Source organism: Mandrillus leucophaeus, unplaced genomic scaffold (assembly GCF_000951045.1).
Source record: "Mandrillus leucophaeus isolate KB7577 unplaced genomic scaffold, Mleu.le_1.0 Scaffold339, whole genome shotgun sequence".
In the NCBI taxonomy this organism is placed as follows: domain Eukaryota; kingdom Metazoa; phylum Chordata; class Mammalia; order Primates; family Cercopithecidae; genus Mandrillus; species Mandrillus leucophaeus.
This window is the reverse complement of record NW_012103576.1, coordinates 2,040,470-2,064,929: the sequence shown is the minus strand read 5'-3', so window position 1 is coordinate 2,064,929 and position 24,460 is coordinate 2,040,470. Positions and strand designations below refer to the sequence as shown.

The following is a 24,460-nucleotide window of genomic DNA, read 5'->3' as shown; positions in this document are numbered from 1 at the left end:
GCAAGCAACAATTAAGTTTGGCTAAACTAAAATGTAAAAGTGCTTTTGAAATGCAATTTTTACAAATACTATAATAAATTAGTATAAGCGACTAACAGAATCTCATCAAATGGAAATCAGAGTGCGACTTTGTACTTCTACATTCCAAAGAGCTTAACACAAATTAGTCTATAATACTCAGAGTGCTTCATTCTGTAAGGATTAAAGGAAATGGGATGCTTTTTTTTTTCATTAACTTGCTGGGTAAATATGCTTCCTAATGCAAGCATATAGAGGAGTTGCTTTCTAAACTTTATTATAACCAGGGTTAAATAACTCACCAGGTGCTGTACCCTTGTACATTGCTCTATTGAACAGTGTTAGCTTAGAATTAAACAGTGCTGGGAGGCAAGTTTAACTTCTTTAGGGTCAGATTTGAAGGGGTCATGACCCCCTCTCAGACCTGTGAGTCAATTTTTCTGAGGTCTTTAACAAGGTTTGAGGAACTAGGTAAGCCACTCACCCCAATCCAAATGGCCGAATGGCCTACTGTGTACTGAATTCCCACTCATGGGGTAAGTGGCCTTTTAATCCAGGGGGAAAGGTCAGGGGCTGAGAATGGGAGCTAGCCCCCACCCCTACCATTTCCCCATTTGGAATCCTGGGAGGCGGCACTAGCAGGTCCCTGTTCCAAATAATCCACCTCATCTGCTTACTGGCTTCTTGAGATCCCACCATTAGATGCACATTCCTTTGGGAAAATGGGACTCTCTTTAGAGAGAGGCAAAGTATCAGATTTGATTAATTGTTCATACTTAAGAGTGAATTCATTTACACCCTGTGATTGCTAGGTAAGGGCCACAAAGCACGCTTTTCCAGTTTCAAAGTTCTGCTGAGGGCCAATCCTGCTGTTTGAAAGTGGATGTACTATGGACCCAAACGTAACATGGTGAAATGCATGTAATGTCTGTGTTTTCCCTTCTCAGGCTCAACCGGGAGAGAGTGTTGCCATTCATTCATTCATCCAATGGAAGGGCAAAATAATACTCTGGTCAGTGAATACGTGTCAAACCAAACTGGGAAGTAGCTATTTTGGAGCCCCCTCCCCACACCCATCCTTGAACAACTTTCTCTTTTCTTGTAGCCCTGCACTCTCTTATTCTGCCATCGAGGTCAGCTCCAATACATCACTTCTAAATTGTTAGTGGAAAACAGACCAATAGAAGACCACAGCTGTAGTTTTTGCAGTTAAATAGTGAATGCTCTTTTTATTCTGAAGAATGCATTTTTAATAGAATTTCATGCGCCAGTAAATCAGTACAGTGAGGAGTTACAGGGGTGGGGAACCTCTCTTCAGGAAACATCTCACCCTGGCAGAGCTGTCAACTCCCAGAATACCCTTTACCCAGCTCAGGTGATTAGAGACCAAGGAACAGCAGATGGGGCTGACTTGCAGGGTGACTAGTTGGATTTACAGGTCTCTGAAAGCAAGATAGAGGAGAGGAAAGCTCTTGTAAAGGAGGAGATTATTATATTGGGACTGGCAGTTCCACAGAGATTCTCCGAGAGGTTGATGAAGGAGAATTGGCGGGGGTGCCTGGTTCTCCTTCTTGGTTACACTCTTCAAGGGCAATGGTCTGGTCTCTTCCGTCTGTCTCTGAGCCTCTATGTAAAGAAAAAGACATGAGTAAGGGAGGATCCAGAACCTGAAAACAGATTGCATGTTGGGGCTCAGATACTAGAGAAGCATTTGTATGATTGCTTTTCTAGCACCACCTGGTTCACAGAAGGGGGCCATAATGAGGCATTTATTTACCTGGTTCGCAGTCGAGGCCACTTCTTCCACTCTATGGCTAGCACTACTCCCAAGGCTACAACAACCACCACGATTAGGCTACTTCGGACAATGTTCCCTACTGTGCACTCCTGAGCCACAGGACCTGTGGTGATGAAAGAGGAGAAACCAAGGCCATGGAGATTAGTGTGTGTATGTTCCCCTTAATCTGGTATTGCCCCACACTCTGGTCTTCTTTAGGGTTCATGTGGGAGCCATGTGTTAAGACTACAGTGCAGGTGGGTAGTGGCAGAGTTTATGCTGAGGCAGAAGCAGCCCTCCTTTCCTTGGGGCCAAGAGGCCTGGAAAGAAACCCACTCACTATCTTAAAAAACATTTAAGGTCCCACCTCCTCACCATCCTCAGGAGAAAGAGGACACACTATAGGTCCCTGGTTCCAAAGCCCCTCCATTCTCCTGATTTGAGATGTCTCCATGGGGACTGTCCCTGGGATCCCAGGTGTGTCACACCAGGATCATGGAGAGATTATTCTCTTACCTGCTGCCCCCACCAGCTCCAGGGAATCACTAGGTTCTGACCAGATATCAGGGTAGGCCTGGAGGCGGTAGCTGCAGCTGTAGTTTCCAATGCCTTTTCCTTCTACATTGTTGATGACAAAGTCTCCATCCTCTGAAAACTGCTGAGGTGCTTCTTCTCCATCATGTTCTAGGACAAATTCAACACCTGGCAGGGGTCCTCGGCACTGAAGGATGATGTCCTTCCCCAGCTTGAACATGGTGCCGGGCCAGGCTGACAGAGAGGGTTTAGGGGGCTTGTCTGCAACCAACAAGGACACAGAGTTAGAATAAGTGATCCTGAACTTAGCCCTTTACCCGCTTACTGCTGACTGCTAAAAACTACAAAATCATGACTCGTACTGAAGTCTCCAGGACCTTACCAGTCACCCAGATCTCCAGGGAGTCACTCTGATTTGAAGCTGCAAAGGGAGCAGAGTCCAAATAATAAACACAGCTATAGATCCCAGAATCTTCACCTCTCACTGCTGGCATCCAGAAGTCAGCCCTGTACCCACTTGGCCTCTGTTGCTCTAAGGGCTCCTGAGTCCCCTCCTTCAACAGGACAAATGTTGAGTCTAGCAGTTCCCCTTGACACTGAAGAGTCATATTTTCGCCAGGGGACACCATGGGACCAGGCTGGGCTAATAGGCTGGGTTTGGGGAGTAAGCCTGGAAGAAATGAACTCCTGGTCAAAGAGAAGAGGTCACTTTCCAGTGCATCACCCCTGGGGTCTCTGCTCAATAAAGAGGAAAGACAACTGGTTGCCTCTCCTCAAGCTCTCCGAAAACTATCTCCCATGAACCAGTCTATTCCCTCCTTTCTCCACTTCCATGCCCACTTGACAGCCCCTTCCCCTTACCTGTGACTATGAGTTCCAGGGTGTTGCTAGGTTGTATCTTGATAGAACTGGTCCAGTCAGGGTGGTAGCAGCAGCTGTAACGCCCCATGCTAGCACCAGATATATTGGTGATGCGGAATGCCCCGTCATTACTGGTGGATCCCCAGAGCTGCATTGAAGTGGCTTCTTCTTCTTTGTGCAGAATGTATCCTACACCATGGACTGGCCCTCGGCACCACAGAGTAACATTCTGCCCCATGGGAACCACAGAACTGGGCTCAGCAAACAACCATGGCTTAGGGAATGTGTCTAGAAAGAGACCAAGGTTGTAAAGTGGTGACTATAGAAACTTATCAGTTCCTGCTTAAATTAACCCTCTATCTTTCTCCTCTTGGACACAATAGTTCCCCTCCGTGGCCTAGCCTAGACTTCTAGGAGGAATTACCCTCCCTAACCCCTACTCCAATGATCTCCATCCCAGTCCCATGTCCGCTCTGTCCTTACCAGTCACCCAGATCATAAGGGGTATACTGAGATATGACCCCCTGTTTGACATGGTTGTCTCATAGTAGATACAGCTATAGTTCCCAGAGTCCTCTGCTCCAACAGTGTGGAGAAGGAAGTCAGCTGAGTTCCCTGAGACACTCTGAAACTGTAAGGGAGCCTGGGCTCCCTCTTGCAAGAGGGCGAACCTCATGCCCTGGAAAGTCCCTTGGCAGCGCAGGGTCACACTCTTCCCAGGAAACACCACGGGACCTGGCTGTGCCAGGAGAGTGGGTTTGGGGTAGAATTCTGAAATTAAAGAGACAGCAGCGTGAGATAAACCCAGCCCTCACATCCTGCAAATAGCCTTTTAAAGTGTTATTGTAAGACACAATATATGTTTGTTGTCAAAAATTAGAAAATATAGAAAAAAAAACTAATGAAGGAAACACAATTCTACCACTCAAAGATAAGTGTTTTTAATATTTCTTTGCCATTTATTCTTTATATATATTTCCATGTCCATGTAGCTATAACTGTTTACATAATTGGGACTCCACTTATGCACAGTTGTATAGTTGTATAGTATGCAGCTGACATTTCAAGGTCTTTTCCCTTTCTCTGAGAGCCATCCAGCCCACCAATCTCTGACAGCCCAGCTAGAGAAAAAGTGGACATTGAGCCTAAAGCTCAAGGCCAAGCCATAAAAATGTGCAGAAATAGGGCAACTTGAACTGAGCTCTTGGAATTGGACTCCCCCATCTGCCTCATTTATTCCCCCAGAAATGAATTGCTTGCCTCCCCACCGCCTTTGTTTCTTGTTCCTGTAATAATAACATGAACAGCTGTGCATCATGGACTGGTCACTATGGACCAGCCACTGTCCTAAGCACTTTCTCAGTGTTTTTTAGAAGAAACATTTCTTCCTCTCCCACTGACAGCCTTCCACCCACCATCCCAGGGTTGGCACCACCTCTACCTGGAGTCCCCCCTCCTAACCTGTCACCACGAGCTCCACAGGGTCGCTGGGCTCAGACCAGATAGAAAAGTCATAATATCGGCAGCTGTAATTCCCTCCATCACCAATGCCCACCGAAATGATTAGAAAGTGAGCTGCACTGGCCCCTGGACTTGCCCAGGACCTGTCACTGGATGCTATTTCACTTCCATCTTTGTAAAGAATAAAGCTCATATGCTGGTGGGGGGTGGAGCAATTGAAAGTCACTCGGGCACCAGGAGTGACCACAGGGCTGGCCCATGTCTTGAAGAAGGGTTTAGGGTACATTTCTAGAAGGCAAGAAAACAAAACAAAAAACAACAACAACAAAAACAAAACAAAACAAAACAAAAATAACAAAATACAACACAAAACCAAATTAAGAACAAGAAAGAGAGAAAGCAAATATAGCAAATATTGGTTCTAGGAGGCTTCTCTGCTTTCTATAGTATTTCATTCAGAAGTAAGTGCATTTAAAAAGTAAGGTAAATCCACTCTGCAGATAGACTTCTCACATAGGGACCCTTCAACCCCACCCCTCACTACCTCCACATGAATCCTCAGTGTGAGGCAATGGAGGCTAGTAAAAAGGTAGAATTTTTCTTGGGGCTCTGCTGATTCTCTGAGTCTCACTTTGCCCATTTGGACCAGGGGAAAATGGTACCTGCTTCACTCACCTTGAAGAGTTGCTCTATGGTGAAGTGAGATAATTGATGTGAAAATAATTAGAAAAATTAAATCACACTCCATGAACCAAAGCTATTAATAACGATTATGGCTATTAATATCGTGCAGCCAGAGGCCCTGGCACTCCCAGCGCCACGCCTGCCTGGCTCTAAGATTGGACACAGGCTCCCAGGACCAGCAGCAAAGTTTGCTGCAGGGAGAGGAGTGTCTGACCCGGGGCTTTGCCTTTCCCTCCACCCCGCCCCTCTTCCTCACACATCCTTTTCAGCTCTACCTTTTATGACAAGCTCCAGGGGCTCACTGGGCTCAGACCACTTGAAGGGGTGTTGTTCAGTGTGAGTGCGGCAGCTGTAATTGCCTTCGTCTTTATCCTCCATTCTTTGGATTGTAAAGACGGCTTCCCTTCCAACTGCACCAAGTTGCTGGACAGGTTCTTGCTGTCCCTCCTTATACAGAGCAAACCCCATGCCTGCCAGCCATCCTTTGCACCGGAGTTGTAGTTCCTGGCCCCGGATTGGGAGGGAAGCAGAAATGACAGGTTTGGGGAGGATGTCTGGAAAACAGAATGGGGTGGAAAAGGAGTTAGAAGTTTGCAGTTGCCCAGATGGGATACTCGGGGTCACTTTGTCAGCAAATAAAGACATTCATTCTGGGCTGGCCCTAGGCTCTTCCAGTCAGTCTCCTCACACTCTCTTTCCCATCCCGCCCCTCCCCCTGCCCCGTAACTCCCTACCATTTCAGCACCCCTCCTCTCCTACATGCAGCACAAGCCCCTTGGGCTCCAGGGTCCCTGGGAGTTCGTTCCCTCACTCCCAGGAGCAGTGTTGGAGTCCCAGGGGCACTGGGAATAACTCCGGGAGACCCTCTACCTTTTCTTACCTGTCCCCAGCAGCTCAAGTGCCTCACTGGGCTCCGATACAGCCATCTCCTCCCATGAATGGCAGTGGTAGCTCCCGGTGTGGCTCTGGGTCAGGGCGCCAAGGGGAAAGGCAGCCCGGACCTGCTCTGAGGCCGGGCGAGTTGCAATCCACCCGGTCCCGTCCTTCAGCAGCACAAACTCCTTAGTTGAGCCAGAAGGGCTTCTGCACCAGAGGGTTAAGTTCTTCCACGGGGCCAGAGGAAAGTTGGTCTCTGCCCACAGCTCAGGCTTAGGGGTTGGCATGACTATTTCTAGAAACAGCAGAATTAATGAAGCCATCCTCCCTCCTCCCTTCCCCTCCCTCCTCCTTGCCCTTGAACCCCCTACCCGGATCACACTGCCCACCTCCCCTTGCAACCCAAATCCAAATCCTTTCCTTCTTTCCTTCCTTCCTCAGGTCCTGGGGAAAGGGGAAGCTGGTGTCTTATAGCTGAGCCTCAGAAAAGTGCAGAAGCTTGGAGGAAATTTTGCAGGCAGAAAGGCAAAGTTGGAGGCTGAATTTTGCCAGCAGCTTTAGCAAGTGCCCCTTCCTGGCTGTCCTTCCCTCCCAACCAGTCACTCCCTGGCCAATGACACTGACGCTCTGTAGTTATTTCGGATCTCCAGGGAGGAATGTCCCAGTCTGGAGCAGGAAAAACTCACCAGTCTCTTCTATCAATACCCCATTGCACAGTCCTGCAAAAGAAATTGCTGCCAGGACTCAGCCCCCTCCCCCACTGGGATTTCACCCCGGCCTTCTGCCCAGGCCCCTTCCCCCACTTGTGCTCACCACAGGAGAGAAGGGCCGTGACTATGAAGAGCATGGTGACCCCTTGAGCTGTTCCCAGCAACCAGGCTTCTCTAGTGAGACCAGAAAAGAGATGAGAGGAGTTGCTGGGATTAGGGGGAGGGTGGAGGAAAGGGGGCGGCAATTTATGTCATTGGCTTACTCGCTACCCAATGGGGACTGGATATGGCCAAGATAATGGGATATAATCTTTTCTGACATCAATGACTTTTCTTTTTGAGGGCCTTACCACCTACAAACCTCTTGCTCTTTCGTGACCCACATGTCCCCTCTGCCCCCTCCCCCTCCCCAGCCTATATCATATGTCAGCTCCCCATGGCCCCTGATTAGGCTGTTGCTGGAATTGAGATGTCAGATGTGAAAATGCTTTTATATTATCTGGAGCTCTCAGAATCCCCGGAGCTCAGTGTGATCGGCAGCTCTGGATGGTGTGTGTGGGTGTGGAGGGAGAAACCATGAGTATTTCTCAGTCATCAAGTTTAAGTTTGGAAGCAGTTGTTATGGCAGTATTGGTCCTCAGACCCACCTGCCTCACCTGCCTTTGTTATGGAAGGGTTGCCTAGGCAGCTGTGGTGAATTACTAGAAGACTGTCAGTGCTGAGCTAAGCTTTTCAGAGACTAGAAACTCTCCCCTCAACCAGATTATAACTAGAAATGTGCAGCAGCTTTGGGTCATGGGTCTTGTAGAATTAGATGATATTAACCCAAAATCCATTGGAAAATTTTTACTTAGAAAACACTGACCATCCTTCCTGGTGAGGAAAACGTGATTTTCAAGCTGCTTTCTCTGAAATCTGGTATCTCATCTTATTCTTTGATGCTGTGTTGCTGGGCTGGGGTGGGGCACATAAAGCTACATTTTTTTTCCTAACCACTGGCTTGGAGATTACTCTAATGAATATGGGATCCAGGTCAGGTTCCAGAAAGAAGTAGAACTTCACCCCTGCTAAAACTTTTTGAAAACTCAAAGGGTGGTGGTTTTTGCAGAAGGCTTAGGTGGCTCGCTTCTGGTTGCCCAAGTATTTTGGCCCTCAGATTCCAGCGGAAAGCACAGACACATATAATCATAATCATAATCATAATCCATTGTGCACTGAATACTCCCAGACACACTGACCACATTTGCAGGGCGGGGGGTGCAACCAGAAGCAGGGAGTAGGGGGAAGTAGACAAGGTATTCAGGAGCTAACATCCCTACTAGGTCAGAAGTGGTCATTACTCTCCTTGTTCCCGGTAGAGTAGCCTGAGCACGAGCCATGGGGATGAGAGAGGCAGATGGCCCAGAGCACACCATAGAATCAAAGGAAATGGCAGGAGAATCTGTTTGGCCTGCGAGTTTGTGAGTCAGAGGAAACAGTCTGATTCTGTTGCCCTGTCCAATGTCACATCAGATGGCCATCCAGATCAAGTCTATATTCCCAGAATGCTCTGCACAGGTGGTTGGAGGCCACAGTGTCAGAGACTGGTTACTAAGGCAACTAGGATGCATCACAACGTTTAATAGCTCCTGAGAGCTAGGGATAAGGGTGAAAAATTGGGATAGGAGTTGAATAACAGCCTGGAAGACAGGACAGCATGGCTTCTTACAAGAGGAAAAATCCAGAACAAGTTAATAAGGGAGACATCAATCATCTCTGAGGGCAGGATGGTCTGTGGGAGAGATTTGGGCACCCTCCGGGGGGATGTCAATGAATGAAGTTCTGATTACTCCTCCTGCCTCTGAGAACTATGTATTTCTCCACCCTCTGGCTTGAGTGCTGACCCCTCTGTGAGGCGAAAGAGACAGCTGGGGTGAGAAAGTCTTGTTCCCAAAGCCCAGAAGATGGGGGTTCTATAGGGTGTGCCTCTGTGGCTTGTCTCAACTAGGGTATGACTCATTCTTCAGACTCTATTAGGTTGGGGGGGAACAGGGAGCTGGGACAAGACAGTTACCTGATTCTGAGTCTCCGACACTTCCACCTTATCCACAGCACTACCAACAGCAAGGCAACAAGCTGCACGATTAGAGACAACCTGACAGCTTCATTCAGAACGTAATTCCAGGTGAGATAGCCTGTGGCCAGAGAAGACCAGAATCAGAGGCCTTGATGGGGACAGGGGCAGGTGAATACATTCATGGGGTGAGGACAATCTGGTTACTGAGAGTGCTTATATTGGGAAGGTGAGGCAGAAGTGGCTTTCTTTTTCATGGAGAATGGGAGCCTTGAAATTATCCTGCTAACTGCCTTTGAGGAATTGTGAGACCACCCCAGGGGAAGGGTGCTGAAACCCAAGGGCTCTGATTTTCAGGCCGCTGACTCCCTTTCCCATATCTTTCTGGGCACTGATCTGGGATCCCTGGGGTATGGAGGGGCATTCCTCTGAAGAGTTATCCTCTCACCTGCTGGCCCCATCAGCTTCAGGGGCTCACTGCGATGTGACCAGATGTTAGGATGTGTCTCTATGCGATAGCTGCAACTGTAAGTCCCTGTGCCTTTCCCATCAACATTACTGATGATGAAGTCTCCGTCTACTGAGAATTTTTGGAATGTTTCTCTTTCTTCCCATTCCAGAGAAAATTCCAGTACTGGATGAGATACTCGGCACCGAAGGGTGATGGCCTTTCCTAGCTTGAACACAGTGCTTGGCCAAGCTGACAGGGAGGGCTTGGGGGGCTTATCTGAAACCAATCCAGAGACCAGAGTGAGAAGTGACCTCAAACCCAGTACCTCTCCCCCAGAAAATGTTTCTGAGCTCCCCATTTGATCTTCTCTTCCTTTCCACTTCCACTTGGTCAGTGACTTCAAGATTTGACTGTGCATTAGAATTATTTTGCCCACTCCTTGGTGATCTAAAGATTCCTGGTTCCCTACCAATCAGGAAGACCTCATACCTGTAAGCTTCCCCTGGCCTAAAGAAAAATAATTTTCCCAGGGGTTACAATGGGGCTGTGCCATACCGAGAGGTGGAGCTTGAGGAACAATCCTGGGAGACAAAGTCCCTAAAGTTTTGGAAGAAAGTTCTACACCACCTTCCGTGTGCGTGCATGCGTGCGTGTGTGTTTATATGCGTTTTGCCCATAGCTCTCAGAGGATACAAGGCTACTAGCTCCTTCTTACAACACCACAATGATGATAAAAACAAACGGGTTGATAATAAAAACAGTTGTTTACACTTGCCTACAACCATAAGCTCCACAGTGTTGTGTGATGGCATCCTAATGGAGGTCTTCCAGGTGAGAAGATACTGGCAGCTATAGATGCCAGTATCACTGTAGGTTACATTGTTGAGGAAGAATGATGTGTTGTCATCAATGCTGGTGGCATCCAAAAACTGAACTGGTTTGTCTTCTCCTTTCTTATAGAGTGCAAGACCCACTCCATCCACTGGTCCTCGACACCGTAGGCTCACATTCTGACCCATTTGGACCACAGGACTGGGCCAAGCAAGTAGCCAGGTCTTGGGGAAAGTGTCTAGGACAAGACCCAGAATAAAAAGCACTAATGATTTCACTTCGTGCTCCCACTCCTTAGGATTCTTTTCCTTCGCTTCCTCCAAACCACCCTTGGAAAAACCTGCCTACACCCAGTTTTACAAATTCTGTTCCCTTCTCTACTGTTAGCCCTGGCCACATGATTAGGTTCTCCAGGGAGCACAGAGGGAGATTTGTATTCTTAGCCCTTAACCTAAGTTTCATGGCATACTCGTCTCTTACCAGTTACCCAGATTTTCAGGACATCACTAAGGAGTGAACCTCTATATGAAATGTCATAGTAAAAGCAGAGGTAATGTCCAGTATCTTGGATCTTCAAAGACCGGAAGAAGAAATATGCCTCGTTTTTTATTGTCTTCTTGTGGTAAAAGGACTTCTCCAAGTCTTCAACCCTCATTAGGGCAAAGGTCATTCCATAGATTGGCCCTTGACACCTGAGATTCAGGCTTTCTCCAGGTGCCATGATGGGCCCAGGATGGGCTGTCAAAGTTGGTTTGGGGTAGAGTCCTACAAAGGGAAGAGACCCTAAAGTTAGAGGCAAGATGATTCTTTCCTGTTGTCTTCTGTTTTCTCTTTCTTAATTTCTTTGAACAAGAAGTGGTAGCTGAAATTTACCTTCTCTTCCCTATCCCTTCCTTGGATCTCTGCCTCTATAACATAATCATGGGTAGATTCACTTATACCCCTGTTCTCTCTCAATAATCTGTCAGCTTCACTGAGCTCTAACCATGTGTAGGGGTGTATCTCAGTGGAAGATCTACATCCACAATTCCCTGTATCTTTAGGTCCCTGAAATGCCAAATGTAGTTCTTTCAACCACCAGAAAAACCAAACCTCTGAAAATAACAATGATTTCATCTTTGCAGAGCATGAATGCCACTGAAGTATTAAGGAGAGCTTTTGAATACATTAAGCTCATTTAAGATCCTACTTCCACAACAAGACTGAAAGAAGCCAATAAAGAGGGCTTGGCCGGTAAGTCTGCAACCCAAAGAAATCTCTGTTACAGAGCTACACATTCATGTCCATGGATTGTTTCGCCAAGGAGATTGTACACGAAAGTGAGGGCAAACCTCACTTCCTACTACTCCTTCCTACCTCCACCCCAATGCCAGGCACACTTATCTATTCATTATGGAAGGATCAGCTCTGTCATATGCTCACTGAGCATTTAGTATGCATCAAGCATCATGTAGGTCTAGGTGTATATGAGAAAAGAAGACAAAGTCTCTGCTAGCAAAAAGCCCATGAACTGGTTGGTGGGGGATATTGTTGAACAGGTAACTATGGAAGTGTATGTTAGTGGAATCTATGCTGAAAGGGCATGAGTACAACAAACATTCATACACTCAGTTCAAACAAGCAGTTTTTTTTTGTTCTTTGATCCTCAATAAAAAGCTATACTAACAAAATTAATATCTACCATTTATTGAGAACTTATATGCCAGGCACTGTACATATATATTTAGGCAAATCCTCACAACAACCCTGTGAGGTAGGCATTATTATTAAACCAATTTTGCAGATCAGAAAACTGAGGCATAGAGATAAGCATTACACAGTAGATCAGATAGATACTGTTATCCCATTTTTAGAGTAGAGGAAGCCAAAGCACAGAAAAGTGAAGTGACTTGCTCAAGATCATGCAGGGAGGCAGTGTCAGAGATGGAACTAGAAACCAGTATTACCACTTCTAAGTCTCGGGTACTTTCTGTAGCACCACAGCTTTCCCCAAGCCTATTTAGCTGGATGGAGAGACTAAAGCAAATGTGGCCAATTCCATCTAGAAACCTCCAGGCCATGGGGTGAGGGAGTTGGGACTGGGACATGTCTGGCATTTTACATTTTGGGGAAACTTCTTCTATACTTAGAGATTGGTGCTGCCTTACTAGCTCTACTGATAGGGAACCAAGGCAGTTTATAAAGCCATTTCTAAAATATGAGCTATCACATTCTTTGTCATTTGTTTTCTTTGTTTTTACTCACCAACACTAGCAATTCATTCTGTTTTCCACACATAAAAATAACAATTACAAATAAAATACATTTGCAAATTTAAGACTCAATTTATAAGATTGCAGTGGCAGTGCCTGGCACATATTAGGTGCTCAATAAATATTGGTTGAATTGATGAATGAATGCATGATATTCAACAAGTAGAGAACAACAAAGCTGTGATGAGCTGAAGCTGCTGGCCAGTTGGCTGGGCTCCTTTACTAGTCAAATGATTGGCTCCCACACATCTGCCTTGCAGCACATGCGATTCTAATTTATATCTCAGTAAAACTTCAAACGACTCTAGCTCATTGGGCCTTGCAGGGCCTTAGAAACTGGCTGAGGAAAGTAAAATCAGAAACCCTAGCTCAACCAGCCATGATCCCTGGGACAACAATTGCCAGATGCCAGCAGCCATAGCCACACCCACCTGCTACAACCAGCTTCAGGGGGTTGCTGGGCTCTGACCACAGGGTGGGGAGCATCTGGATATGAGTGCGGCAGATGTAAACCCCTTCATCCTCAGGTGTCAGGTTGTCAATGGAGAATATAGCCATTGTCCCAGTTGGGACTTGGTAATCCACAGGCTCTGCATATCCCTCTTTAAACAGCATGAACACCAAATCCTGCAGCCAGCCATGGCAGAGGATGTTAACATTACATCCAGGAAGAGGGGGGGTCTCAGCCTGAATCCAGAAGATGGGCTTGGGCAGCTGGCCTGGAAGGATAGAATGAACTGTAATTAGGTAAAGCAAGAATAGTACTGTCTAGGGAGCAGCAGAGGAGAGCTCTACTTTAATTGAGGTTTCCCTGTATGATCCTTGTTTGTCACCCCTCCTTCTCCCATCTCTGCTCCAGAGTCTGCATGTCCCCTCTGCATTGCCCAATACAAAGTAGGCCCTTATTTACTATCTGTGGGATGCGTGCTTGCATGCATTTGAGAAACAAACCCTCCCCTGGAAGGCAAGTTTGAATCTCAGGAGCTGGAGTCGATTCTTGAGTATCGCTGTCTTCTTACCTGGTGCCTCCAACTCTAGAACTTTACTGGGCTTTGACCAGCCTGGCTCCTTCCAGTAGCAGCACCGGTAAAGACCTGCATTGGACTCAGTAAGGGCACCTATAAGGAATGAAACTTGGAAGGTCTTGTGGGAAGGGCGGATCCAGGTCATCTGTGTCTTATCCTTCAGCAACAGGAACTTGCTTGATATCCGAGAGGGACTTCGGCACCAAAGCGTGATGTTCTCCCAAGGGGCCTGGGGGTAGTTGGACTCTATCCACAGCTCCGGTTGAGGGTCCATCACTGTTATTCCCACAGATCAAAAAGATGTGAGCAGTCCAGCCCTCTCCCTCCCATAACATGTCCCACAATGTCCCTTAAAATTAGCCCGGACCCAGATCTCTCATTTTGTCTTCCCCTGGGGACAGGAATGTGCTCCTGTGGGGCATCGTATAAGAACCCCAAGATATTTGGTCAAGGGGTCCAAATGAGTTGGAGAATAAAGTCTGATGGTTTCTTTTCCATCTGAGATAAAGCTTTTCACCATGCCATAGGAAACCAAGTCCTCTGATTCCCAATCAGCCCAATCTATCTCTGGAATGTCAAGGCATTATGTCCAGGGTCATGGAGACACGCCAGCATCTTGGATCCTTTAGGAAGGAGGTGACTGAGAGGGCAGGACTCACTTACCTATCGATGTCATACCCAGACTCATCCCTGAAAAGAGAGATTATGGTAAAGGAGAGCTCCCTTGTTGTCTCCACCCTGTGCTCAAACCTCAATACTTTCCTCTCCCACCCCTAACAAGTGGGTACCTATGACAGGGTCACTTGCCCCTCACCCCTTCCTTGTACTCACGAATGCAAAAGAGCAAAACAGTGAATGTCTTCAGCATGGTGGCTCCCTCCCCTGGTCTGTCCAGGGTCATGGGGCCTCTGGTGCTGGCTGTGTGCTCTGAGTCTTGAAGAATTTTTCTCCTCAGCAGGTGGTGGTATCTAAAAGCAGAATTGTTTTTACTTAGAGGACTTGTCCTGCTCCTTAAAGTTTAGTTTAGATGGATAAATTGCACTTGACAACCCTACATTGTACTTCCTCACAGGCATGCAGGGTATTACAAGGTCACCTGCTGCTTCCTCTCCTTGCTCCTTTCCCTCACTTCCCTATCCTCCTGCTCAAGGTCTTTGTTGGTATCAAAGATGCCAGATTTGTTGAAATATGGATTTGTCTCTGGGATCTCAGAGGCCCAGAATAGCCTGCAGAAGCTCCACAGGATGGGGGAGATGGGAGGTGCAGAGTCACCTTTTCAGTCATACACACACACACACACACACACACACACACACACGACTCTCTCATATATATATGAGAGAACGTCATATATATATATATAGAGAGAGAGTCATATATGTGTGTGTGTGTATATATATATAGAGAGAGAGAGAGAGAAAGAGAGAGAGAGAGAGAGAGACTTCCAACAACTTAAGAGAGGGGGCATTATTATCGTTCCATTTTACTGATGAACAAACTGAGGCTTAGAGAAGATATATAATTTGCCCAAAGTCAAAAGATATTACATATTAGAGCCCAAATTCAAATTCATGTTTAACTCCAAGGCCTATGGATCTAAAACAATGATTTAAACTCCCAGAGGCACCCTTCACTCCCTCTTCACCCTCCCTCACCCCTCTCACTTGATCCCTTGGATATCCTTCCCTTCCATAGAATGCTTTAGATCCAATATTACTCTCATTCTTGTCTCCTACCCCTAAAAGTTCAATATCCCAGTGTCAAGCATGTGTTAGAAAATCAAGCTGCTTGAGTTAATTTACATAAGGTCTAAATGATTCTTTCATTGCCCTTAACTTCTAAACAGTTTTGTTGATTGCCTCTAAGGGAAATGGAATTGTTTGAATCTCAGGAAACACGGCAAAAATATTTGTGTTCAGGGAGGCTTTCCATTCTCCCCGACCAAAGTCATTATTTACCATAGGCCTTGCATATACACAAGGTAGACTCTTGAGCTTTCATGCCTCTCTCCACCTCCCCCAACAGTAACCTTTCACCAAGGGGAGGTATGTCCCAGCCACACAAACTCAAGCTAATTCTCTTCCACTAACTTTCTACTGGGAGTCTGAAGTCCTGGCTGACTCCAGCTGTTATTAAATCTTAGCTCAGAAGAGTGGGGAAGAGGCAGCTCTCAGAATAGAGAAAGGAACTGATTTTGCTTTTCCAGACTGACCTTGGACCTCAGCCTCTAACTTGCCCCAGTGCTAACACTGGGTAGGATGGAGGAGCAGGAAGAGGAGGATATTTCGTGTTCAAAGTATCTGGACTGTAGGGAACAAGTGGACAGTGAGAAATTCAAGGAAGCGTAGGTCCATTGTTCATTTTTCACTTTGTATCGAAGGATTTTCAGATTACCCACTCTGAATTTTCCTTATCTGTAAAGTGGGGGAGTAATATCGACCTAACATTATTGTTGTGTTGGGTTACAGATAATACATGTACAGTGCCAGGCACATAGTGAACATTACATTTTAAAAAGGTGCTCATTTTTTCTTCTTTTCAAAAGGGGCATCAAACTGGTGTAGAACCCTGAAGATGCCCTTTCCATCTCAGTTCCTACAGCCGCTTGCTCCCACTCCTCTCAGGGCCAGGCCAAAGCTTGGATGCCACCCTGTTGCTTTGTTACCCTGGGGCTTTGGGCCAGGAGTTTTTGGGGGAAGCCAGGTTCCACTGCCAAGGGAGAGGTTCAACCTGGGATTACACCCAGGAAATGCCATCTGAGGTTTCAGCCTTGCCACTTGGACCCCTAAACCAGGATCTTTGCCTACTGCGGGATTGAGGGGAGTCAGGGAAGCTGGGCTTTTTGGCATGGCTGACCCCTCCTCAATCACTAAGGAAATTGTACCATTTATATTCAGCCCAAATGATGAATCTTATACCGGGGGAATGTGAGAACAGCCCCAAGCCTCAGGTTAGTTGGCCACGCCCATTTTGGCCTTTCACCCCACCTCCACCCCCAACTTTGGCTGCCTAGCCATTTTACCCTTCCCTTCTACTCCACCCCAAGCACTTTCCCCACCCTTAGGCAGCGCCGCAGTGCTTTTGAGGGTGACATATCTGAAATGGCTAATGGCTCGCCCCCTGCATAGCTTTGAGGGCTCCAGGAATCAAAGGGGTTGGGCTCGGCGGGGTGCCGGGTACATGCTCCGCTGAGGGTTTGGAGGGAAGACTGAGAAGGAAAAGGGGAGATATCTACAGTGCCCAGAGATTCTCACCGAGGCGGGTGTGGGATCCGGGGAGGAAAGGAGAAAGGCAGTAATGAAGGGGGTGGGGGGACAGACTGGGGAGCAGTTTGATTTACGGCAATTAATTACAGCAAGGAGACTCTTTCGGGATTTTGTTTAGGATCTGGTGGCCAGTATTTAATCTTCAGCCACTGAACTATGCGCTCATTTGCAGGTACTTACGGTACTTGAAGGCCCGCTCCGATGTTGGAGATTCTCCAGTGAGCTCCTCCAGATGCAGCAAACTGCCCGGCATGAGAAGAGCTGTCTAAGGACAGCCTCTTCGGCTCTGAGACCCGCCTTCCTCTCTCCCCCGCCCGCCTGCTGGCCCGCCCCAACCTCCTCCGCTCCCTGCGCCGGGCTCTGGGAGCCCACCTACACCAGCTCTGCCTGGCACCTGCAGTCCTCTGACGACGGAGATTTCTACGCCCCTCCCAGCTCCCCGCCTCTCTCCGGACTCCCTGCAGAGGTTGCCGGAGCCAAATTCAGGCCCCTGCCCCCTCGCCGGTCGCTCAGAGTTTCACTGGGTCACTGTATTCTGGGGGGGAGAAGGCCAGCTCTCAAGAAGATTTGTAGATCCTTTTCTCCAGCTCCCCAATACCTCTATCGGGATCTCAGATCTTCCCCTGCCCATTCAATGCCCCATTCATGCATAAACATCGCCACCACAGTTTAAGTGCCTACTATGTGCCCCTGGGCTCTGGGATCCTATATTTCTCATCTTCAGAGCAACTCTACAAAATAAGTGTTACTCCCCTCAATTTCACAGATGAGGAAACTGAAACTCAGAGAGGGTTAAGTAACTTGGACAGCCTTCAAAGTCCATCTTGGGGTTTTAAAAGCCCAGGTTTTAGAGACATACAAATGTAGATTTTAGTCCACATTTTACATTCAATAGTTGTGTGACCTCAAGTGAGTAAACTCTCTGCGTCCCAGGTTCCCCATCTGTAAAGTAAAAAACAAACAAACAGCAGAACCTATTTCACAAGGCCTCAATGGGATGATGTAAGTAAAACTCACAGCACAATAGGCCTAGCATATAGTAGGTGCTCAATAAATGGTAGTGGTTGCTGCTGCTACCACTACTACTACTAGTATTAATCTGTAAGCCCTTCCCCAAATGTCTTAGAACAACATGATTTTGATAATATAGACCAACCTTTCACAAATGTTAACCATGAAAGACTTTTTATAATGATAACGTATGAATAAGACACCAATCAAAGCTCCTGATATATAACATATGATGAGATTAAAATATAGCATCCAATGCGCTCACAGACTAATTGATAAGAAATATCAACATGATAGACTAATTGGCTAAAAAATAGCCAAATTTTTCTTTATATACATTTCTTTTTTTTTTTTTTTTTTTTTTTTAAGAGAGAGTTGCACTCTGTTACCCAGGCTGGAGTGCAGTGGTGTGATCTTGGCTCACTGCATCCTCAAACAATTCTCCTGCTTCAGCCTCCTGAGTAGCTAGGATTACAGGCGCGCACCACCACACCCAGCTAATTTTTGTATTTTTTGGTAGAGATGGCGTCCCACCATGTTGGCCAAGCTGGTCTGGAAGCCTTGGCCTCCCAAACTGCTGGGATTATAGGCGTGAGCCACCGTGCCCAGCCCTTTATGTACATTTTCTACATGCATAAAAGATTTCAAATTATCTAATGAAAAACACTTTAATTCAAGAACAAACTATGTAAAAATAAAGTAACAGCTCCTTTACTGGCCAAATTGATTATCATATCTTCATGCATCAGGTGATATCAATTGTGGCTTCCATTATAAGCTATAGATTATTGTGTAATGAATAGAATAAGCATATGAATAAAAAGATGTGTTTCTGGGTAAGTTATTTAGCCTCTAAGCCTCAGTTTTCTTATCTGTAAAATGGTGATAATAATTGCACTTACTACAATGAAGGGTTTGGGGTAGGACTGAATGGAAACTTTCCTGTAAGCCACCACATAGCGCCTAGGACACAGCAAGCAGTCATTGAATCAACACAAATGTTAAGTACTTTCTTTGTGGCAGGGATTGTTCTGGATGCTGACAGTTCAGAAAGGATGACAGTTTCTCTTCTTAAGGAGTTTGTAGTCTAAGGATAAATCATACTAAAGAAGAAGTAGGAGGCAGCCAGAGAAGGAGGAGCCTTGAGAATCAAAGAGGATTGCAATAGAAAAGATCATCAAGTAAGTCATGGTAGTATGTGTTTGGATAATTGCAAGCACTTTGCTGTTACTGTGTGCCTAAACTAGGGCAGCGGTAGCAGAGAAGGAGGGGAGGGCAAGAGTTCCCGAAATATTGAGAAGGCAACATTAGACAAACTTGATGGTTGTTTGGAAGACAATAGTAACAGTTATTATCTGTCAGAGTGAAAACATCCATGCCAATTTTCAAAACATTTATAGTATAGAAGAGTTTCAAGAAAGTGGAGCTCGAAGGACAGAGGTGAAACACAAAGGTTCACAGGGTGTTGTGGGAAGCCTTTCTCCATAAGCAAGTCTAGTGTAAGATGATGATATTTATTAAACCTAAATCTGTTTTATATATCCCAAACAGGAGAAGCCCAAGGCAAACTTGACCCCTTCCCAGTGTTATACTGATGTTGGCAAGCTCTGTATGGTTCAGGAGAACCCAGTGTTCACATCTTATCTCATCCCAGCATTCAATGACATAATGGTAGTAGCTTGAAAGTGGCCATGGTCAGAGAATTTTCACCACAGTCAGAGAATTTTCACAACCGAAGAAGCAAGTACTACAAATCAGTTTCTCCCAGCAACCTTCACATCTCTGGAGCTGTTTTTAAACATTTACTAGCAAACCACTTTTTTTTTTTCCAGTTTTATGTTTTAGGACAGTGATTTTTACTGGGAAACAGGAAGGTTTCCAAACTACTCAAGGATCCTGTTAAGTTTCATACACTCTCAAGAAAGTTATGAGCATTGTGTTCCATTCTCCTGTCCCCAGCCTCACCACTCTGGTAAGCTGTCTGAGGACTGTGTCAGATCTCTGGAGAGGTCTGTACATTCAAAGTTTGATCGTGTGTTTCAGCATCCCACCCCACTCCTCAGCCAGTCCCAGGCCCCATCCCTTTCTGTAAAGGAGAAGCAGTGTGGAGTAGACCAGTGAGGAACTCAGCTGGAACTAAGCAAGTGTAGTTCTGGGGTGGGGAGGAGGCCCAACCAGACAGATTAGATTCCAATAGCAAGACCTGATGAGGAGGGAGGTTAGGCTTTGGAGGTGGGGAGGACAAAGCTGGAAAGGAAAGCTCGGGCCAACTCACAGAGCTTGAATTTCAACTTATCTTTTGTCAAGCACTTTAATTATTAAGGGCACAGTTTGGGGCACTAAGTCATTTCCAGCAGCTATAACTGAGGGCATTTTCAGGAGTGTGCAAGAAGCTTCCTAGAATAAATCAAATGCAAGTGATGAATTAGAACAAAAACTTATTTAATTAAAACATTCATAGTGGAGTATAAGACATTAGATAGAGGCCTGGATGATCAGTCTTCTGGGTGCTTGTCACAGAGCAAACCAACAATGTGAATACCTAGGTGAATTTAACAAGTTTAATGGGTGGAGGGAGAAAATGAGGATTTGTGTGTGTGTGTGTTTCAATGTTAGCAGAATCACAAAGTTCCTTTTGGTTTATGTACCATCTACCAAAAAAGGTGATCTACTAGTCCACCGTCCCCAAATGGCAATTCTCTTAGCATCATAATATGCCTTTCGTTTATACGAGGAACAGTGTGCATCTGAGTACGTGGTGGGGGAGGGTGTTCAGAGACAGATACCCAAAATGCAGGAGAGCTCCGAAAGTGGGCTTCAAAGTGTTTCAGTATTCCCTTTTCCTGTGTTAGATGAAGTTGGTGGCTCCAGAATGAAAGGAGATAGGCTCAGCCTCACTGTCTAGAGCAGGCAGGCACAGATTCTATGAGCAGTTTAGGCCTGATCCAGGAAGGATGCTTCCAGATACCAGTGCCAGGAAAGCCTTTTTCTGTCTCAGAGTCTGACTTGCCCCCAGTATGTCCAAATTGTAGGTATTTGCATGGTGGGGCAGGGGTGGGAGTGGGTGTGTTGGGGGGGCGGGGGAAATGCCACTTGGGAATGCACAACTGGTCTCTCTCTAATATTTATTTACTCGTAATCACTTGTCCAAAGGAAACTATAGAATTCAATAATTTGGTTCTTTTATTCCCATGTATTGTACAATTAAACAATTATATAATTAAAATTAAGTAAAGTTGGCTAAACTACAAGAGCAACACAAATTAGCAATTTAAAAACTCATCATTGCAATATTACCCACTGTTTATAATCTGTTCCTAAAAACATCAGTTTACAGGCAATTATTTAAATATACATGCGTCTCTTCCAATTCTACTTGTTTTGTGATCTACGATCTGGTCAAACTTTCTAAAAGATTCATGTATCCTTGACAAAAGATGAGAAAATACTTTCTCCATAAAATTCTGCTAATTTCATATAATTGATTACTTTCAGGTCGACAATACAAATTTTTTTTTCTTAATCTATTATATTTCAATGTCTCCCTATCCAACTCACATTTAATTATTAGTTTGCTGTTTTCATTTTGTCCCTACTGTTTATCCCTTCCTCATTCTTTCCCATTTTCCTTTTTGTACTTTCCTTATCCTCCTTTCCCATGCATTCTGTGTGTGTGTGTGTGTGTGTGTGTGTGTGTGTGTGTGTGTGTATACATACAGACAAACAACTTGGTACAACTGTAAATTTTTACTTCCTTTTCTGATAATCACCCCGGCAAAAATGCAATTAATTATAAAAATAAGATCTACACTCTCTTAAGAAATGTGGCTTTGAAAGTGAATTTAGTCACTTATCACCGCGAGTATCTTCTCCCAGGGCTGCAGCTGTTTTCAACAAAACCAATAGTTTGGGAGTTTTACTGACAAATGCCTTGAAGTCATCTTGACTGCCAAAGATTTTTCTCTCATCTTGAAATAAGAAAGATAGCTTAGCTGAATGGTTCACGTGGGGCTTCAAGTCCAGGAACTTCAACTAGTAGATTTTACTCCAAATTGGTCTCTCATCCACTGTTACTAAAGTATACTCAGGTGTCAGCCCTATATTTATCTTGTTGAAAATCACTTCTTTTTTGCGCAGCTTCTGAGATAATTTCTTTATCTTTCAAGTTTAAGAATTGTACAATAATATGCTTTGGACTTTTATTATGAGAGATACATTTGAGTGGGAACTTATAAATTTTTTCTGTATATAAGTCGAGATCTATGTTTAGCTCTGGGAAATTTTTATCAACAGTTTCCTTAATAATGGTTTTAAGGCTAATCTCTTCATTTGCTGCACCTTCAAGGATGCCAGATACATAAATACTGTACCACCTTGATGTGTTTTTGAGATCTATCACGTTTTCTTGCACCACGAAGAACTGTTTTCTTAGATGTTTTATCTTTTAAGACTGAAGCTCGATTTTGTCCTCATTTGTACTGATTCTCTCTTCCATGATATTTATTCAGCAATATTTCTTTCTTGGGGTTTCTTTCAATTCTTTGACCTCACTAGTTGTGCCCCACAGTCTTTGCTGAGCTTTTCCTGTGTGCTTTTAAAAATGTCCACATGGTCTTGCATCAAAGGGCCCTCACTTCGGCCCTTTCTCTGGGTTCTGCCTGCTGCTCCTCCAGGACAGCCATATCTCTTGAACTCTCTGGCTTCCTGGTTCCTCCTTAGCATCACAGTACTTATTGGTTGCTACTAAGCTTGTTTTCATCATTTTTGTCTTTCTAGATCAAGTAGGCTTCGTTTTCTTTTTGTGCTATTCTCATAGCTGAGGTTTCCATTGGCTTTGTTGGTGTTCCCGAAGTCCAGCAATTTGGTTCGGAGCACAGCTGCTCCTTCTGTCCTCTCCCCGAGAAGCTCAGGAGCTGAGGTCTTTTTATTGAAATGTATGACCTATTTTAAGCTGAAATCCTTAGAAATGCTACAGGAAATTAAGATATAATCAACTGATGTTCTCATCTTAACAGGATTAGAAGTAAGAGCTTCATAACCTTACAGATAAGATAAAGAAGTACATAAGTGTGTAAATACACAAATATAAATATGTAAGTGCACTAACTACCTGAATACATAAATATGCAAACACACAAAAGTAATATAACAGAACACACAAGTGCATACACATAGAAATAAATACGTATGTAAAATGAGTCTCATATGTTCATAATATTTAGCTTCTGCCTGACTGAGAGTTCACAGAATATGTTTGTGATTAAGCAACTAGGTACATCAGAATTATAAAGTAGGGAATGAGAAGAGTTTACCTACATGTTTCAGTGTTTGTGGAAAGGGATTTTGACTTAGTGTCAGGGGGGTTGAATTTCAGTCCTGGCAGAACCACTTACTAGCTGGGTAATAGTGTGACATTTGGCAAGCTACTGAAAGTTATTTGAGTCTCCATCTCCTCATCAGTCAAATGAGTATTCAATAACTGTGAGCTAAATCTGAATATAGGACTTTCTGTTTGCCTCATCCTAATCATTACTTTTTAAATGTATCTTTTTACAGTGGATATCTGGGATTTTGATTGGTTGGAGTGGAAATAAGACTTGATAGGGAGGGGGAACTTGAATAGGTCTCAAATGGATACCATCTCAGTTCCCAGATTCTTTTTGAACAATTAAAGAGTAAATATTCCATTTGACTATACCCAAAGTATTATAGAAAGATGGAAAAATACATTCTGTCTTCAAGATTATGAATTCATTGGAGATATATTCATATTCACAGCTAAGGATGATATAATGCAGAACACAGTAAACTTTGAAAGATGGAGCGTGAAACAAAGCATTGTCATAACATAGAGAGGAAAGCATTTAATTCCAATTTGCAGAGCTTAGAAGTTCTTCATTCAAGTTCCCCAGACTCAAGCATCTCTATCATTGAGTATGGTGAGGTCACCTTTATGGCCTCCTGCTAAAAACCATCTGCTTCACCCACCTGATGTCTCCCTGGCATCCCACCATATGATTCACATCTTTGGGAATACAGAGCAAAGAATCACAAAGTATTGTGGTACATGGTGTGTGGAGATAGTGGCAGAAAATGAGGTTGGAGACCTGGACAGTAGCCAGATCATTACAAACCATGTGTGCCCTAATAGCACTTTTTAGTACAATTTCATATTTGTGCCAAATGAAAGACCAGGTCACGATCTAGGTCCAAACAGAGGGCTTTTAACCAAGCAGAAAATGACCTTGTTTAGCTCCTAATGCTCTCCCTGATGTTAGTTATGCTATCCTGGGCACAGATCCTCAGGGACAGAACTGAGAGGCCACTTTCTGAGCTGACAGTCCACCTGTTCCTCTAATTCAGTCTCCTAGTAGTTCAGGTTTCTGTTTCAAAAGAAAACAAAAACTGGAGATGGGACAGTTTACAATTAGAGTCACATGTATTAGACACCCATGTTTGAAGATGTTGACCCTTTTCAAAGCTCTGATAATTTTTAAATCAGGTTCTGTCTTAAACTTCAATGTATCCAAGCAGATAACGTTTAATGGGGTTTGTAGGAGAACAGTTTAGAGGAGGAGATGGTGTGTAGGGAAAAGAAAATCGAAATTAGGTCTGGTAAATTCAAACACAAAAGGTGATTTGATCTGATT

At 44.9% G+C, this 24,460-nt stretch overlaps 1 protein-coding gene across 4 annotated transcripts; it reads right to left on the bottom strand.

Annotated features, from left to right (window-relative positions):
- Positions 1–1,225: 1,225 nt before the first annotated feature.
- On the bottom strand, positions 1,226–17,189 carry IGSF1 (immunoglobulin superfamily, member 1). 4 transcript variants are annotated; one of them, XM_011988817.1, is made up of 20 exons: positions 16,980–17,189; positions 14,365–14,501; positions 14,197–14,223; positions 13,528–13,809; positions 12,940–13,227; positions 10,737–11,021; positions 10,201–10,494; positions 9,423–9,701; positions 8,975–9,095; positions 7,025–7,095; positions 6,898–6,945; positions 6,216–6,506; positions 5,611–5,889; positions 4,652–4,939; positions 3,674–3,961; positions 3,191–3,478; positions 2,712–2,999; positions 2,312–2,590; positions 1,796–1,919; positions 1,226–1,644 (listed from the first exon to the last, which is right to left on the bottom strand). In XM_011988817.1, the coding sequence occupies exons 2-20, from the start codon at positions 14,432–14,434 to the stop codon at positions 1,509–1,511; spliced, it is 4,026 nt and encodes a 1,341-aa protein (XP_011844207.1). In that variant the 5' UTR covers positions 14,435–14,501; positions 16,980–17,189; the 3' UTR covers positions 1,226–1,508. The 4 variants fall into 4 exon arrangements, with proteins under 4 accessions (XP_011844207.1, XP_011844208.1, XP_011844209.1 ...); XM_011988818.1 differs by having other exon boundaries at positions 6,898–6,930; XM_011988819.1 differs by lacking the exon at positions 14,197–14,223 and having other exon boundaries at positions 6,898–6,930.
- Between the last annotated feature and the right edge of the window lie 7,271 nt (positions 17,190–24,460).